Here is a 15,508-nt window from a genome sequence, read left to right as displayed (position 1 = left end):
ACATGTGTTGAAGATATCCAGTTTTACTGAATTTTTCAGTAATTACAATAAAACTGCTATTAACTATTTAAACTACGAGAAAACGAATATATTTAGTCTTTTATGGGATAAAATCACTAGCGCTTAAAAAAGAATAAAACATTACGAACAAGAACAACTTCTTAAATAAATTCAATGATTTATTGATTAATTTTGAAATAACCCTATAAGGACAAAAACAAAATACCTTGAAATACACAAAAATAATTAAAGTTTTAATCATACAATAACATAAACATTCATAGTAAATGTCTTAATAATATAATTTCAACTTCTTACCTCACAAATTCACAAACAACAAATGGTAACAGTCGCACATAATGACTTTTCATAACCAAAAGTCCTTATTTATTCTTCAACCAATTAAAAAAACCAATAACAAACAGAAACAAATTCGAAATGTTTGGAAATGTTTTTAAAATTCCCGCCCATTGTGACGTCAAAGCTTAGGTAGTTCCATTTTTTTTTCTATAGTTTGTTTTCTATATAACATCCACCTTGGATAACTTGCACATTTGGTAAATTTCTTATCTAGCCTTATTACAGTGCTGTCAGTTTTCAATACTTTTAGTAAATTAAATAAAGAACACATATTTGTAAATATATCTTTACAAAGAATAAAAATAACTTTGAATAATATAATATTACTAAAAAAAATGTTTTGACAAACAAATATATCAATAGTATTCCTTTCCTTTCTGGTTGTTATCCTAACATTATCCTCAAGAACGTTGCTACATTTGCCAATATTGCAGTAAAGTCGATGACAGTCAGACAATATTCAATCATAACGGATCTTTAAGTATGCTTCCACCTAGATATAACTACATTCCTTGTGCCGGCATCATTTAAGTTACCTTTCCAGAGACCTGACGATGCATAGCAAATTGTAGTCTGCGAAACCGGTCGTCTAAGATAAAATAAATTGATTGTGAGTAAGTCTATCTTTTATTTCTTTAATCTAAATTGATTATTATTATATCCTTTTCATCCACTCCTGCGCTTCTCAGGAAATGAACCGTCGAAATTTGGGAAAGTTTTTGCTTAGTCCAGTAAATAAATATACATATCAAAATTAACGTTTTTACATCTCTGAACCATCACCTGGATTTTAAACCTGGTTTCCCGTGTTCCAAGACCACTTCTGAATCCCATTTGAGTTTTTTTCCATAATATCTTAACACTCTACATAATTTTAAAAACATGACTCATTAGACTACTTTTCCGAAATTCATTACATGGTTTATCGTTGGGTTTCTTTGCTAATGTATTTGGTAAGTATTTTCTCTTGTATTCTCGTAACCTATTTTTTTTTTAATATATTCTGAGTAGATGTTGAAGAGCAGTGGTGATATAACACACACACACATTTTATATATATATATATATATATATATATATATATATATATATATATATATATATATATATATATATATATTACTCCTCGTATAAGTGGAGAATAAATTTAAATAATTGCTTATTAAAACTGCGTTTACTTTCTAATCAATACCTAATTCCTGTACTAAGCAATTAATATTTCCATGTATATTGAAGCATCGTTACACCGCTAGAAAAAATATTATATTAATCCTTTTAACGTACCCTCCAACAAAAATATGAATATACATATGAAACGTGTCACACTATTATCTAGTAAAAGGCTTTAAAATAAATCCTGTTAAAATAATATGTATGGCTTTTGAGTTTATTTTTGTTAATTAGTATTACAGCGTGAAACTATAGAATTTTCATAATCTCTCGAGGTGAGCTTGTTTAACTTTTGAAACTTGTTCCCCAATCAAATTTGTATATCATTAACTTCAGCGTGCTAATATCTCAACACCAGAGATTTACAAACCATAACACTTTACACAGTTATATACCTGACATTTCTGTCAAACACCTGGTTCATGTGTTATTTATCTTACAGGTGCATCCTGACTTCTAATATAGAAAGATACCTGTCTGGATAAACTCTCTTAATAAACTTTAAGTGATATAATAATGAATATTATTTCTCATTGTATCAAGATTAAAGTACAATGCAATTATACTAGGACTAACAAACGATCAGACTCATTAATTAAATGATGATAAAATAAACAGATAAATCAGGGATATATATATAGAGGAGGCACACAAATGGTATCTTATAGACATCATCCCGAAAACTTCACCTAGCATCTAGTTTTTTTAATTATCAGCTTTCAGTATTCAAATGAAAAATTCAATAAAAATGTTAAGTAATATTAATACGAGAATTGTTTCATAACTACATACAGTCCTGCGCGAATTAATGGAATCATAGGTTGTTTTAATGAAAAAACAGTTTATTTAGAAAAAAAATTATATTTTGACAACACTATAAAGGTAAACTTACTTCATTTTGTAGGAAATATGTCCCCCTTTTGGCTGCAATTACTGCTGTTACCCGTTTTGGCATAGATTCTACGAACTTCTGGCAGTTCCCAGATATCCTTTTATTTCGAAACCAAACCCGAATGACCGCTTCTATCATTTTTATATCATTTTATATTGCAGTCTAGCTTTGCAAATATCCCATAAATTTTCAATGGGGTTGAGGTCTGGTGAATTACCAGACCAATCTAAAACATTAATCTTCTTATTTTTGAAAAATTCCATTTGCTTTGACTTGTGACAGGGAACAGAGTCGTGTTGAAGAATTGCTTCCCCTTGGGGCTGACATTTTTGGAGTTCTGTGTCCACGTTAGTGTCCACGCTGTTCCAACCTAGATTTGTATTTTTGGCTATTCATCATGCCTTCGATTGGTACCAAAGATCCAGCCCTCTTGTATGAAAAACAACGTTTTTTTGACTGGATGTTTTACGGTTTGATCAATATGAGATTGTGTAAGGTTTTCATTGTCAGACTTAATGACGAATTTCGACCGCTGTCTCTCAACTATAAAGTGAGTTTAATCTGTAAATATGACTTCTCCAGTCGTCTACAGTCCAATTTGAGTATTTTTGGCTCACAATAGCCTTTGTTTCTTCATTCGTTCAGTTAGAAGCTGAAGTGGACGCATTTTCCTGTGGACGCATTGCCCTTCTACCATTCTCGAAAAGCCATTTTCGAACAGTTGAGTCATGATTCACTACACCTGATGCTGCTAGAGCTTGTTTTTCTTGGGTCCAATTTGCTCTTTCGAAGTAAAAATCTTTCATCTGCTGGTGTTGTTTTTCTCTTTCTTCCGCATTTTCTTACCTTTCTACATCTGTTGATCTCGTGTCTCGCTTACGCTTCAAAATCTTGCTTACTACCCTCTGACTCACTCCACACATTCTTCCGATTTCTATTTGTCACATAGAAGTGTATTGACTTAACGTGATAACCTTTTCACGCTTCCTAGGCATAGTATCCATGGTGGAATTAAACGAAACAAACTCGCTTATTACCAAAAACCACATAAAATAGTACAAAACAACAGAAACTTAGTGGGCAATGTCCTAAAACATCGAAGTTTATCTTTTCAATGCTTGGTCAGTTGTAAATGTATGGACAGTGTTGCCAAATGTGAATATTGAAAAATGTCACAATGATTACCTACATTAATTCGCACAATACTGTACCTTAATACTTAGACCAAAACATGAAATATTGTTGAAGATTTGTAAATTTCCTTTTACACTTACACACAGGGGTTTTCTTCATAAACTAAAATAAATCAAGCTTAGCTTTCTAAGTACACAAAAAGAGATTGAACTCTACAAATAAATATTATCGTTATGAGTTTTCTACAATTAATTAATTTTAACACAGTTCTGTCTTTTTTGTTATTTAAAGTATATTGTATTTAAAATTCCAACCAATATCTTACTATGTTACATTGTTCTTACATTCAATTGTTCCTGTTTGTGTAATATAGCTTATTTTATGGATACATCGCCTTGTTACACGGTTGGTACCAATATTTCGTGAAGTTCGTGACTGAATTGCAGCGCAATAACCATCATTACGAATACGTGTACAAGAAATGATTATCTGACATTTATATGATGCTAACGACTGATCAATACGGTCGAAATTTGAAGAAATATTCTTCGCCAATGCCGAACTTCAAATGTCACCCCAATTTGTAGCTATGAAAAAATCAAAACTTACGATTACTTAAAACATGAAAATACCACTTCATAGATTTTTATTGACTTTTGTGTGTTTTAAAGCGCATGACATTCGTGACTTAAAAAGAACGTAGAACGATTACTTCTGAACGGTAGCCAACCATTTGTTTTCAAAATTGTTGTGTAAAATAAGAAAAACTGCCATTTTCATCACGACACACACTGTCACAATTCTCGTCTAACAACCAACTAGAATTGAGTACTCTTCTTTCCTTCTTCTTCTTCTTTTTGTGTAGACATGACTTTGTCTGTTTTTTAATGTGCATCCAGTAAGTTGTCGTTCCATCGTTTTCGTGGCCTTCCTACTGATCGTCTTTCTATTGATGAACCGTCTCTTGTCGTCTTAACTACTCTATTTGTTGTCATCGTTCCATTCTACTGTTCTATTTCTTACCCAGTTTTTGATGTTCTCCACCTTGCATCTACGTCGTATATCTGTACTTCTAGCTCTGTCCCATAGTGTTTTACCATCAATTTTTCTAAGTGTTTTCATCTCTGCTGTTTCTAGCATCCTCTTCTTGTCCTCTCTGTGTTAGGTCGTGTTTCTGCCGCGTATGTCATTATTGGTCTGATGACTGTTTTGTAAATTCTGCCTTTCATTTCTTTCCCGATATTTTTATTCCTCCATATTGTTTCATTCAGGCAGCATGTGGCTCTGTTTGCTTTAATCACTTTATCTTCCACGTCTGTTTCGAGCTTTCCGTAGCTAGATAATGTCATGCCTAGATATTTAAACTCTATCACTCGTTCTATTATCTTACCTTCCAGCTCCAATTTACATATTAGTAAATTTGCTGTTGTAACCATGCATTTTGTCTTTTTTTGGGGAAATTAACATGTTAAATTTTCTGACGGTTATATTAAATTGGTGCAGCATACGTTGTAAATCGTCTTCATTTTGGCAGAGTAGTATTGCGTCATCTGCATAGCATATTATTTTAAGTTGTTTTTCTCCCCTTTAATATCCTTTTTTTAGTTCTTATTTTTTTTTCAGAGAATCGCCCTGTCTTGTCTTATTGCCAGCTTCAATAGGGTCGGTTAGTTCTTCTACTTTTACTTTTATTGTGTTGTTTTGGTAAATATTTTCAATCGTTTTGATTATTCCTAGAGGTATCTCTTGCGTACAATAAGTGAATGTCCTTTAATTTGACCCGGTCAAATGCCTTCTTAAGGTCCACGAAACATAGATATGCCGATTTGTTGTATTCTAATGATTTCTCTTGCACTTGCCTCATTATAAATATAGCGTCGGTGCATGATCTTCCCGACCTGAAACCTTGTTGTTCTTCTGCTAGTGTTGTAATTTCATTCAGTTTATTTGTTATCACTTTGGTTGTTAATTTTAGTGTTGTGTTTAATAAATTAATTCCCCTGTAATTTTCCGGGTCCGATTGGTTTCCCTTTTTGAAGAGAGGTATTAGAATGCTTGATCTTCATTCTTGAGGAATTCTGTTGTGTTCTATTATTTTTTGGATTAGTTTTAATAGTTGCCTGGTCAGATCTGGTTCTCCGTACTTTAGGAGTTCGTTCGGTATTCTGTCCTCTCCTGGTGATTTTCTATTCTCTAATTTCCTTAATGCTTCCTTTACCTCTTCGTTTGTCGTCACCTCTGGTGTTGGTGGTTCATTATCGTCACCTTTAGCAAATAGGGATCGAAAGAAGTCTATCAATGTTTCCTTCTGAATGTGTTTCGTTTTTATTAGTTCGTTCATCTCTTTTGTCATATTTTAGATGTCATATTACAGAGTGTATAAAATCTGGATTTAAGTATGCCAGTGTGTTTGCCTAGTCTCCAGTAGATGGCTGTTACATTGGTCGAAAAACTGTACCACTGCAATGTAAGCGACAACGATTTAAAAAGCTGGTGCATTTATAAGACCACCGCCGCTTAACAATACCGAAAAAGGTGGTACATCGCGTGTACCATGGCGGCTCAAAAAGTTAAAGGAAAAATTTTGAATGTAAGAATGCAGGATGAGAGACCTATTGGAAAACCGAGAAAGCGGTGGGAGGATGAGTGGATGAGGACGCCAGAAATCTCATTGGTAGTCGATCGTGGAGAAAAATTATCGTCGAAATATACAACACAATAATATCTACGATCAGACAAAAACCATCAGAATTTGATATCATCCTGAGGATACAAACATCTCCCTTAGAATTTTCAACTAAAAGCATGGCTTTGCATCTGCCTGCAAGATCGAGGCCAAGTAACTCACCCTTCAATTTATAAAGCAATAACCGCCAAACAACTATTGGTTATAAATAATAGATCACTATTTTTAAATATCCTTTTTTTAAAACTCTTTCCGAAGTGGAAAAAGAAACGTCAAATAACAATCATAAAATGTAATTTTCATTACAATCAATTGTGACTTAATCCCAATATTTAATGTTGTTGTTTATTGTCATGGGTAATGGAACGTTTTATGTATTTTGTAAAATTATAATTTTTGATATTTTTATTGATTCAAATTGTTTTTTTATTAATAGGATCAAAATATAAATAAGTGGGCCAGTCCTTCGATACATTCATTATATAATTTACAGTTAAGAATAAACTCTCAGTTTCATATACAAATAATACATGGCATTAGTTTCTACTATTTAATACACATTTTATGGCATTAACTCAGCATAAGCTTAATAAATAATTTTCGTTTCAGGAGGTCGGCAGTATTATTGGGAAAAAAGGAGAAATTGTTAAGAGGTTTCGAGAAGAGGTAAGTAGAATTCATTCACCATTTCTAAAATACTAATTAGTTCGTTGAACTTAATACTAATAATATCAACATCGGGTGTATTTTTTTTTAATGGTTTTAACCTTTGACTTTACAACAAATTATGCGATGCAAAGTTTCTTTCACACAGAATGAAATTTCGTTCATATGTTCTTCAAGGTATAAAGGAATTGAGAAGTACATAAGCTTTTTATGTATTCTTTAAAAACATTTTATACTAATAACGTACTTTGATCAACAATTATAACGTACTTTTACTGACTACCTTATGAATTCTGTGGTAAATTTGTTAATTGTGTTCTTGTCAATGCTTTTATATCTTAACTTCACAATTTTGTTGGGTTTATAAGTCGATGCAAGGTGTGTTACAAGTAATCTATGTAAATTTATTATCTAAGGTAGTTCTTTATCATAAACACCAATGGCATCTTTGAAATTCTCGCTTCTAAAGTAGGTGATTCCTTATTTTAGGTCATATTATAGGATTTATGTTTCCGAACTTTTGAATAATTAAAATGAGGTTTAACTTTGAGTGACCTTGTTTATGAGTTTTATTTAATTCTTGATAAATAGATTCCCTGTATATGCTATAGAAGTAAGCAAGGGAGCTTGACTTTATTTTCTATAAATTTGTGTTTTACAAATCGGACGCGGAAAATTACAGAGGAATTAATTTATTAAACACAACACTAAAATTAACAACCAAAGTGATAAAAAATAAATTAAATAAAATTATAACACTAGCAGAAGAACAACAAGGTTTTAGGTCGGGAAGATCATGCAACGACGCTATATTTATAATGAGGCAAGTGCAAGAGAAATCATTAGAATACAACAAACCGGCATATCTATGTTTTGTGAACATTACAAAGGCATTTGACCGGGTCAAATTAAAAGACGTTATCCACTTACTGTACGCAAGAGAGATACCTCTAGGAATAATCAAAACGATCGAAAATATCTACCAAAACAACACAGTAAAAGTAGAAGAACTAACCGATCCTATTGAAGCTGGCAATGGGATAAGACAGGGAGATTCCCTGAATCCTCTATTGTTCAATCTGATTATGGACGAAATAATAAAAAAAGTAATAACTAAAAATGGATACCAAATGGGAGAAAAACAACTTAAAATAATCTGCTATGCAGACGACGCAATACTACTCTCTCAAAGTGAAGATAATTTACAACGTATGCTGCACCAATTTAATATAACCGCCAGAAAATTTAACATTTTAATTTCCCCAAAAAAGACAAAATGCATGGTTACAATAGCAAATTTACTAAGATGTAAATTGGAGCTGGAAGGTCAGATAATAGAACAAGTGATGGAGTTTAAATATCTAGGCATCACATTATCTAGTTACGGAAAGCTCGAAATCTAAGTGGAAGATCAAGTGAATAGAGCAAAGAGAGTCGCAGACTGCCTAAATGAAACAATATGGAGTATTAAAAATATCTGGAAAGTAACGAAAGGCAGAATTAAAAGCCATCAGACCAATATTGACATACGCGGCAGAAACAAGACCTGACACAGAGAGGACAAAAAAGATGTCAGAAACAGCAGAGATGAAAACACTTAGAAAAATTGATGGTAAGACACTATGGGTCAGAGCTAGAAGTACAGATATACGACGTAGATGCAAGGTGGAGAACATCAAGAACTGGGTAAGAAAAAGAAGAGTAGAATGGAACGATCATATAAGCCGAATTGACAACAAATAGAGTAGTAAAGACGGCAAGAGACGATTCCCCAATAGGAAGACCACGAAAACGATGGAACGACAACTTACTGGAGGCACATTGAAAAACAGACAGAGTCATGTCTATATATAAAGAAGAAGAGGAAGAAATTTGTTTTTTAAAGAAATCAGATAATTGTCTAAAAGTTAGGTTATCTTCATATTTGTTATGAATTCGAACAGTATTTATTGTTGGACTCAAAATTATTTTTTTTTAACTATTTTAGTTTTTTTTTAATGGTAATTCGTTACCTCGTGATATTGTTTATAATTATATAATGCAACAACGGTACAAACATATTGAGAAAGGAACGCAAAATCAAACGATCCGCGGACGGATGACATCTTAGAAGCCACCAACAAAAAATGTGCCATTACTTACTACAACAATTTGATTGCATCTTATGGAAAAATTTAAAACCACATCATTTTTAAATGAGTTATTGTTAACTACTTTCCATGTGCTGAATAATATTACAGTTACTTATTCATTTTAAAAGACTGAGAATGAAGATAATCTCCCAACAAGTTGACCTCACTGGAGTATTTTTACTCCATTGTTAAAAATAGATGTAATTTGAATATTATAATAAAGCGCGCGATTTTATGCATTATGCAGATTACCTGATGAAATTTATTATTATTTATTTATATTTTCATGTACCTATGTGATGTTGTAATCAATGAATGTATAGAATTAAAAAAAAGTTTAGGTGAGAGAGTTAAGAAGTTACAAACTTAGCATTAAGACTATCAGAAAAAAAAAAACAAAAGAAAAAATTAAAATGGGAAGTTCAGAATTTTAAGAAGTAGAACACTTTAAATATCTGGAAGTGACACTAAGCAAAAGGAATGTCCGAAATAAAAGAAAAAATATTGGAAGCAAATAAAGCTTATTTGGAAAATAAAAGATTGCTTAAAAGCAAAATATTGAAAAAGAAAACTGAGATGAACGTGTATAACATAATAGTTAGATTAATATTATTAGACGCAGCAGAAACAATGACAGTGGCCGAAAAAGATGAAGAAGACTTTCAAATAGTTTATGAGAACCATACTGGGACCAAGGATATCAGATTAAAATGAATACAAAAGCAAAACAAATGCAGAGAATAACCTTTCCCAGCCTATGGTCTTAAACGTTCACATGCAGATTTTAAGGGAGTTTTAGTGACCTTCTAAAAGTGATCTGTTAAATGAATAAAAAATTATTGTTATCAAACTCTATTTAAGTATTAAAAAAAATTACATCGTATTATCATCCTTGCGCGTAGCGCAAGCGGTAGGATTCTTGACTCGCAAGCCGGTGGTCCGGGGTTCGAATCCCACCGCCGGCAAGAACATCTAGACATTTTAAAAATGTCTATAGGCCCCAGGTCGACTCAGCCTGAATAAAAATGAGTACCTTGGGTAAAACCAGGGGTAATAATAGACGGTTGAAGCGTAGCACTGGCCATGTTACCTTCCTTGTATACCGTAGGCCCTAGATATAGCAGACTACCCTGCTATACTCCCAAAGCCGCGACAGCGGTATAAAACGGGAGACTATTACTATTATTATTATCATCCTTCCAAAGAATACATACAATTGGTATTGAGGCAAAGCTATGATTTAAACAAACTGGTTTAGTACACTTTTGACACATCTTCTACACCACATCTTCTTGTCCTCTTGTCATTCTTTCTGGGGCATATAATACAACGTTTACTAGACATAGAACTAGATGGATCTGGAACTGGATTTTCCATTGGTTCTATAGGTACTACCAGTTTGATAGCATCCACAACTCTCTTATGTAGATTTTTATTTTTCTTCCTTTCAGTCGCATTCATCTTTATCAATTCAAGCCCGAGTTCCAATAAAAAATTTCTTCTGTAATCGGATTTTTTCTTCACGTCTGAATGCTCAAATTGTATAAAATTGTATAAACACTCAAGGCAGCTATGTCCAACATGTTTTGAAATATGATAAAAAGCCATCGTTTTGTGCCCCCTGAATATTCATTGACCATCTTGTCCGTCGTGTCTATAGCTCCTTTGGTTTTATTATAGTGTCCAATAACGTCGGGTTAGAAATAGTTTTCTTCATTTTGTACTTTATCATCATGATGTTGAGGACTTGACATTATGACTGTTTTTCCTTTTTTGGGCACATGAGAGACCAGAGTGATAAAAGCAAAAATCGAAGACCATTCTGGCCTGTCTTTATTGTTTAATATTTTCGGGATTTCTCGCTTATTTTGTCTGAGTGTGTCACACAAAGTCAGACTGCGTTTGGCCAATTCATCAACTAGTCATTTACTTGTAAAGAAATTATCGGTAGTAATGCCGTATCCCCGACCAAGACAAGATACTAAATCTAGTACTACACGTTTTCCCCGTTCTTTTTCAGATTTGTCATTAATCTTTCCCAAATAGACCTGTAATTTTTTTACATACGTATTATCTGCATCAACCAAAGCCCATATCTTGATACCATATTTTGCCGGTTTTGATTTCATTTAAACACGAAATTTTTCATTCAGACCTGGTTTGTGTTATTACAGATGCGTCTAGTTATTTCCGGTGTTATTTTGCACCACGTGACACCGTCTTTTGAAGTAAATTGGACATTGCTTACGTCATAACATTCGCCATGTCCAGAGTCATACTGAAAATAAAGTTATTTTGATAGTTTATATCATACTCCACACAAAGAATATTTTCACCTCTTCATCACTTTCGATTTCATTTTGAACTTCCAGTAAATCATCGATCTCAGATGTTTCTGAGTCAGTATCGTCGATGGAGCCGGCATTCGATTCTTCCAGCCATTGTAGGGCTATTTCTTTATCACAATCTTTAGTCTTATCCAGTAGCGTCTTCGGCATTGTAATTACATAACATAAAATGTAACTTTTCTTTATTCACACGTACGTAGTTTTCACCTCACATCTTGATGGCAACTGACGATGTGGGTGGAGAGCAACGATCCGAAATTGAACGACCCATGAGCCTGACCTTGGAACACAGGTCGTGTGCCTAACAGTCCAAATATGTAATACGAAACTTGAACCACATATTATACGGTGTGGGATACAAAATTTACATATTGCGATTTAGTAATATTAAGATTAGTAATATAAAGATAAAACATATGTGGACCAAATATAATTAATTACAACTTTGTGGGATACAAATGTATCCCGTACCTCTCGGGAAAGGTTAAGAAAAAATTTAAAACTAGTTAGCTAAACTAAAAAGGGGGGAAAATAAATGTTTTTTTTTTAAAAGGTGAAAGAAATAATAAGTTAGACTTACTCACAATCAATTTAATTTAACTAATCGGACGACCGGTTTCGCTTTCTACAATATGCAAAGCATCTTCAGGTCACGATACAAAGTTAAAATGCTGAAAACAATAATCCCATATTAGGGTGTTGTCTAATAAAGATAAAAACATAGGTAGGTGATACAAATTATATAAATTACAGTAATTATGCCAATATTACATGTCTGTGGTTTTATAAATGAATAAAAATAATAATAATAAAATGTTTAAGCAGACAAGGTAAGACCCACAAATTGGTAACATCGTCTATTAAACTGTAATGAATCAATAAATAAATGAACAACTAAATAAACATTACTTACATGCCGGTACTCTATTAATTGATGGTTGAAAGAACATGGTTCAAACTATCTTGGATTGTTGATTGGAGAACTCAGGTTAACTATTGTAATTGTTTAACAGTAAACTGAGAAGTTCTTGAGGAGACAGATTTTATCCAATGAAGTAGAGATACAACAAACAATACATTCCACCTATCTCTACTTCATTGGATAAAATCTGTCTCCTCAAGAACTTCCCAGTTTACTGTTAAACAATTACAATAGTTAACCTGAGTTCTCCAATCAACAATCCAAGATAGTTTGAACCATGTTCTTTCAACCATCAATTAATAGAGTACCGGCATGTAAGTAATGTTTATTTAGTTGTTCATTTATTTATTGATTCATTACAGTTTAATAGACGATGTTACCAATTTGTGGGTCTTACCTTGTCTGCTTAAACATTTTATTATTATTATTTTTATTCATTTATAAAACCACAGACATGTAATATTGGCATAATTACTGTAATTTATATAATTTGTATCACCTACCTATGTTTTTATCTTTATTAGACAACACCCTAATATGGGATTATTGTTTTCAGCATTTTAACTTTGTATCGTGACCTGAAGATGCTTTGCATATTGTAGAAAGCGAAACCGGTCGTCCGATTAGTTAAATTAAATTGATTGTGAGTAAGTCTAACTTATTATTTCTTTCACCTTTTGAAATGGACTCACACAAGCAACACATTCATGTTTTTTTTTTAATTGAGTATATTGGGAAAATGGCGAGACAAAAGAAATGTTACCTATATAACATTAGATTTTAAATGAGGGAATTTAAAAATAAAAGAGGAAGAATAAGTCAGAAACCTGAAGCTATCATTGCATATAATAGTTTTATAGGTGGAATTGGCAGACAAGATCAGATATTGGCTTATTTCCTCGTGTAGAAATACAATTAGATGGTATAAAAAAAGGTTAAGTCATGTTCTTCAAATGTGTTTATGAAATTCTTATTACTTTTATAAGAAGTATTCTTCTTTGGAAAATATGAGATTGTATGAATTCGAATCGTTTAGAGATTGCAGTTGCTGGAAGGAAATGATAGCAAATTTGCTAAATTGGCGCCTTTAGAGAAGCAACAACATATAAGCAAAATAGAAAGAAAAAAATAATGGAAAAGTCAAGAACTCAAGATTTTTCGAGAATCAGCATAAAAGAGTGTAGAGTTTAGACTCCACAAAGCGAGATTTCCCGCAGACTGTCCCGCGGAGTCTGCTGAAAGAGAACGGCGACAATTGTGACTGCGGGGCAATAGAGAACATGAAACATCTCCTAGACTGCCCAAACTGCCCGCATAGATGCACTCTCGATGACTTCTGGACAGACAACCAACTAGCACTGGATACAGCCCAATACTGGGTTCAGAAACCATACTTTCCCGGACACAAAAAGGTAAAGTAAAAAAACTTTATCATGCAATATATAACACTGGCATGATTCCCACAGATTGGCTCAAGTCTATCTTTGTTGCAATACCTAAAAACGCAATGCTAGAAAATTCTTCGAATATTGATTAATGAGTCGAATGAGCCACACTCGATAAGATTTTCCTAAGAATGCTTTACAACAAACTTAGGTGCAAATGCCAAGAAGCCCAATTTGGTTTTAGAAATGCTATGGGAACTAGGGAGGCACTTTTTGTGCTAAATATTCTATTACAAAAATGCCGCGATCAAAGAAAAGATGTCTGCATGCTTTGCAGTATCGATTAAAATATTTTTTCAATAACTTTTAAACCAAGGAAACAATTTTTATGATCAAATTATTTAAATGGATAACATATGAAGAAGATATAGTTAAATTATGTAAAATACATACATTATCAAATTATATGTGGATGATTAATGATTTTCCTATGAAATTTAAATAACAGAACACCAAATGTCAGGGTCGCTTACAGCTTCAAGATATAATTACTAATATATAAAAATGTAATTGACTCTTTCTTTACATCTAAATATATTACATTTCATGCAACTGCAAACACTTACAGTTAAGACATGAAAGTTTTATGTCACCTTTTACAGATTTACAAAACATTTAATTGATAGTTATTGGAAAACACATAAAATTACAGATAAAACGTTAACTGCTTACAATTGTTAGTATGCCAATCGATAAAACTAAAAAGTTTTTATGTCGCCGCGCTAAATATTAACTACACCTAAAACATTTTATTACAATAAATGAATTGTACTCGATGCAAAAAACAATGTGCAAAATTGTACGCAGTATATTTCCATCATTATTATTTTTTAATTAGTATCGGTGTTACTTCCTAATCGGCAGCAATTTAAGTTGAACTTGCTCGCTGGATTCTTATCTATTTGCTTATATTAATCACGTCGAATTCTTCTTGTTGATATGAAACTTTATAGAACATTTTTCATTTTCATTTATTTAGCATTTTATGTCACTATTCTATTTTTATTCTTTTTTTATTTAGAAACATAAATTTAAAAGTTGTATTACTATATGGCTGTGAAACGTGGAAGATATCAACACTCATGATAAATAACGTGATTAATACATTTTTTCAATATTCTGTCGTTACTTTCGATATTGCTTTATGAAAAAGATTAGTCAGATCCGACAATTTAAAAGTTGTATTAATGCGAACATCGTTATCTTGGGGAACTTGGGTCCATATCAACTATGTGGGATTAAGCTCACAATGATGGAATGATGGGGTAGTAAGCGAAGTATTTCAATACTTAGTTTTCTGACTATATCTTCAATAATATATTATGTTTTATATTATTTATGGGTTATGACAATATTTAATATTTCTGCTTTTGTCATTGTATTGTCAAAGTTTATTTCCTTAGAAATTAACCACGTTGCAATTTAATTTTTCTTCCATTGCATATTTGGTAAACATTCAACTAATCTGGAGTGGTAACTTGCTCCATGACAATAGCTGAATGTTTAGGTATGAATGCAATCGTTTGTTCGAAATATTCGTCAAACACATCTTCGTTCATATCTTCGTAATAATCACAGGTTTTTTTATTCAAACAAAAGTAAACCCTCCGCGAAAAATCCATTTTCTGCAACCGTCCCGAAAATAAAACTTTCGGTATGATCGTTTAAATCGAAAGTACCATTTTACACAACTCGTACCGAAAGTAGCTACTTTCTTGACTAGTTTTTTCACTTTCGGGACGATTTTGGGTAG

At 32.5% G+C, this 15,508-nt stretch overlaps 1 protein-coding gene across 3 annotated transcripts in view; it reads left to right on the top strand.

The window, feature by feature from the left end:
• mub (poly(rC)-binding protein mub) overlaps positions 1–15,508 on the top strand; it is a 413,814-nt gene that overhangs the window by 296,746 nt on the left and 101,560 nt on the right. For all 3 annotated transcript variants that reach the window (XM_072540673.1, XM_072540672.1, XM_072540671.1), the window contains one exon: positions 6,852–6,908. In XM_072540673.1, coding sequence (XP_072396774.1) covers positions 6,852–6,908 — 57 coding nt within the window. The remainder of the gene's footprint in view (positions 1–6,851; positions 6,909–15,508) is intronic.

This window comes from Diabrotica undecimpunctata, chromosome 8, assembly GCF_040954645.1.
Source record: "Diabrotica undecimpunctata isolate CICGRU chromosome 8, icDiaUnde3, whole genome shotgun sequence".
NCBI classification, from domain to species: Eukaryota; Metazoa; Arthropoda; class Insecta; order Coleoptera; family Chrysomelidae; genus Diabrotica; species Diabrotica undecimpunctata.
Note: the sequence above shows the minus strand (reverse complement) of the source record. Positions and strands in the feature narration are given on the sequence as shown.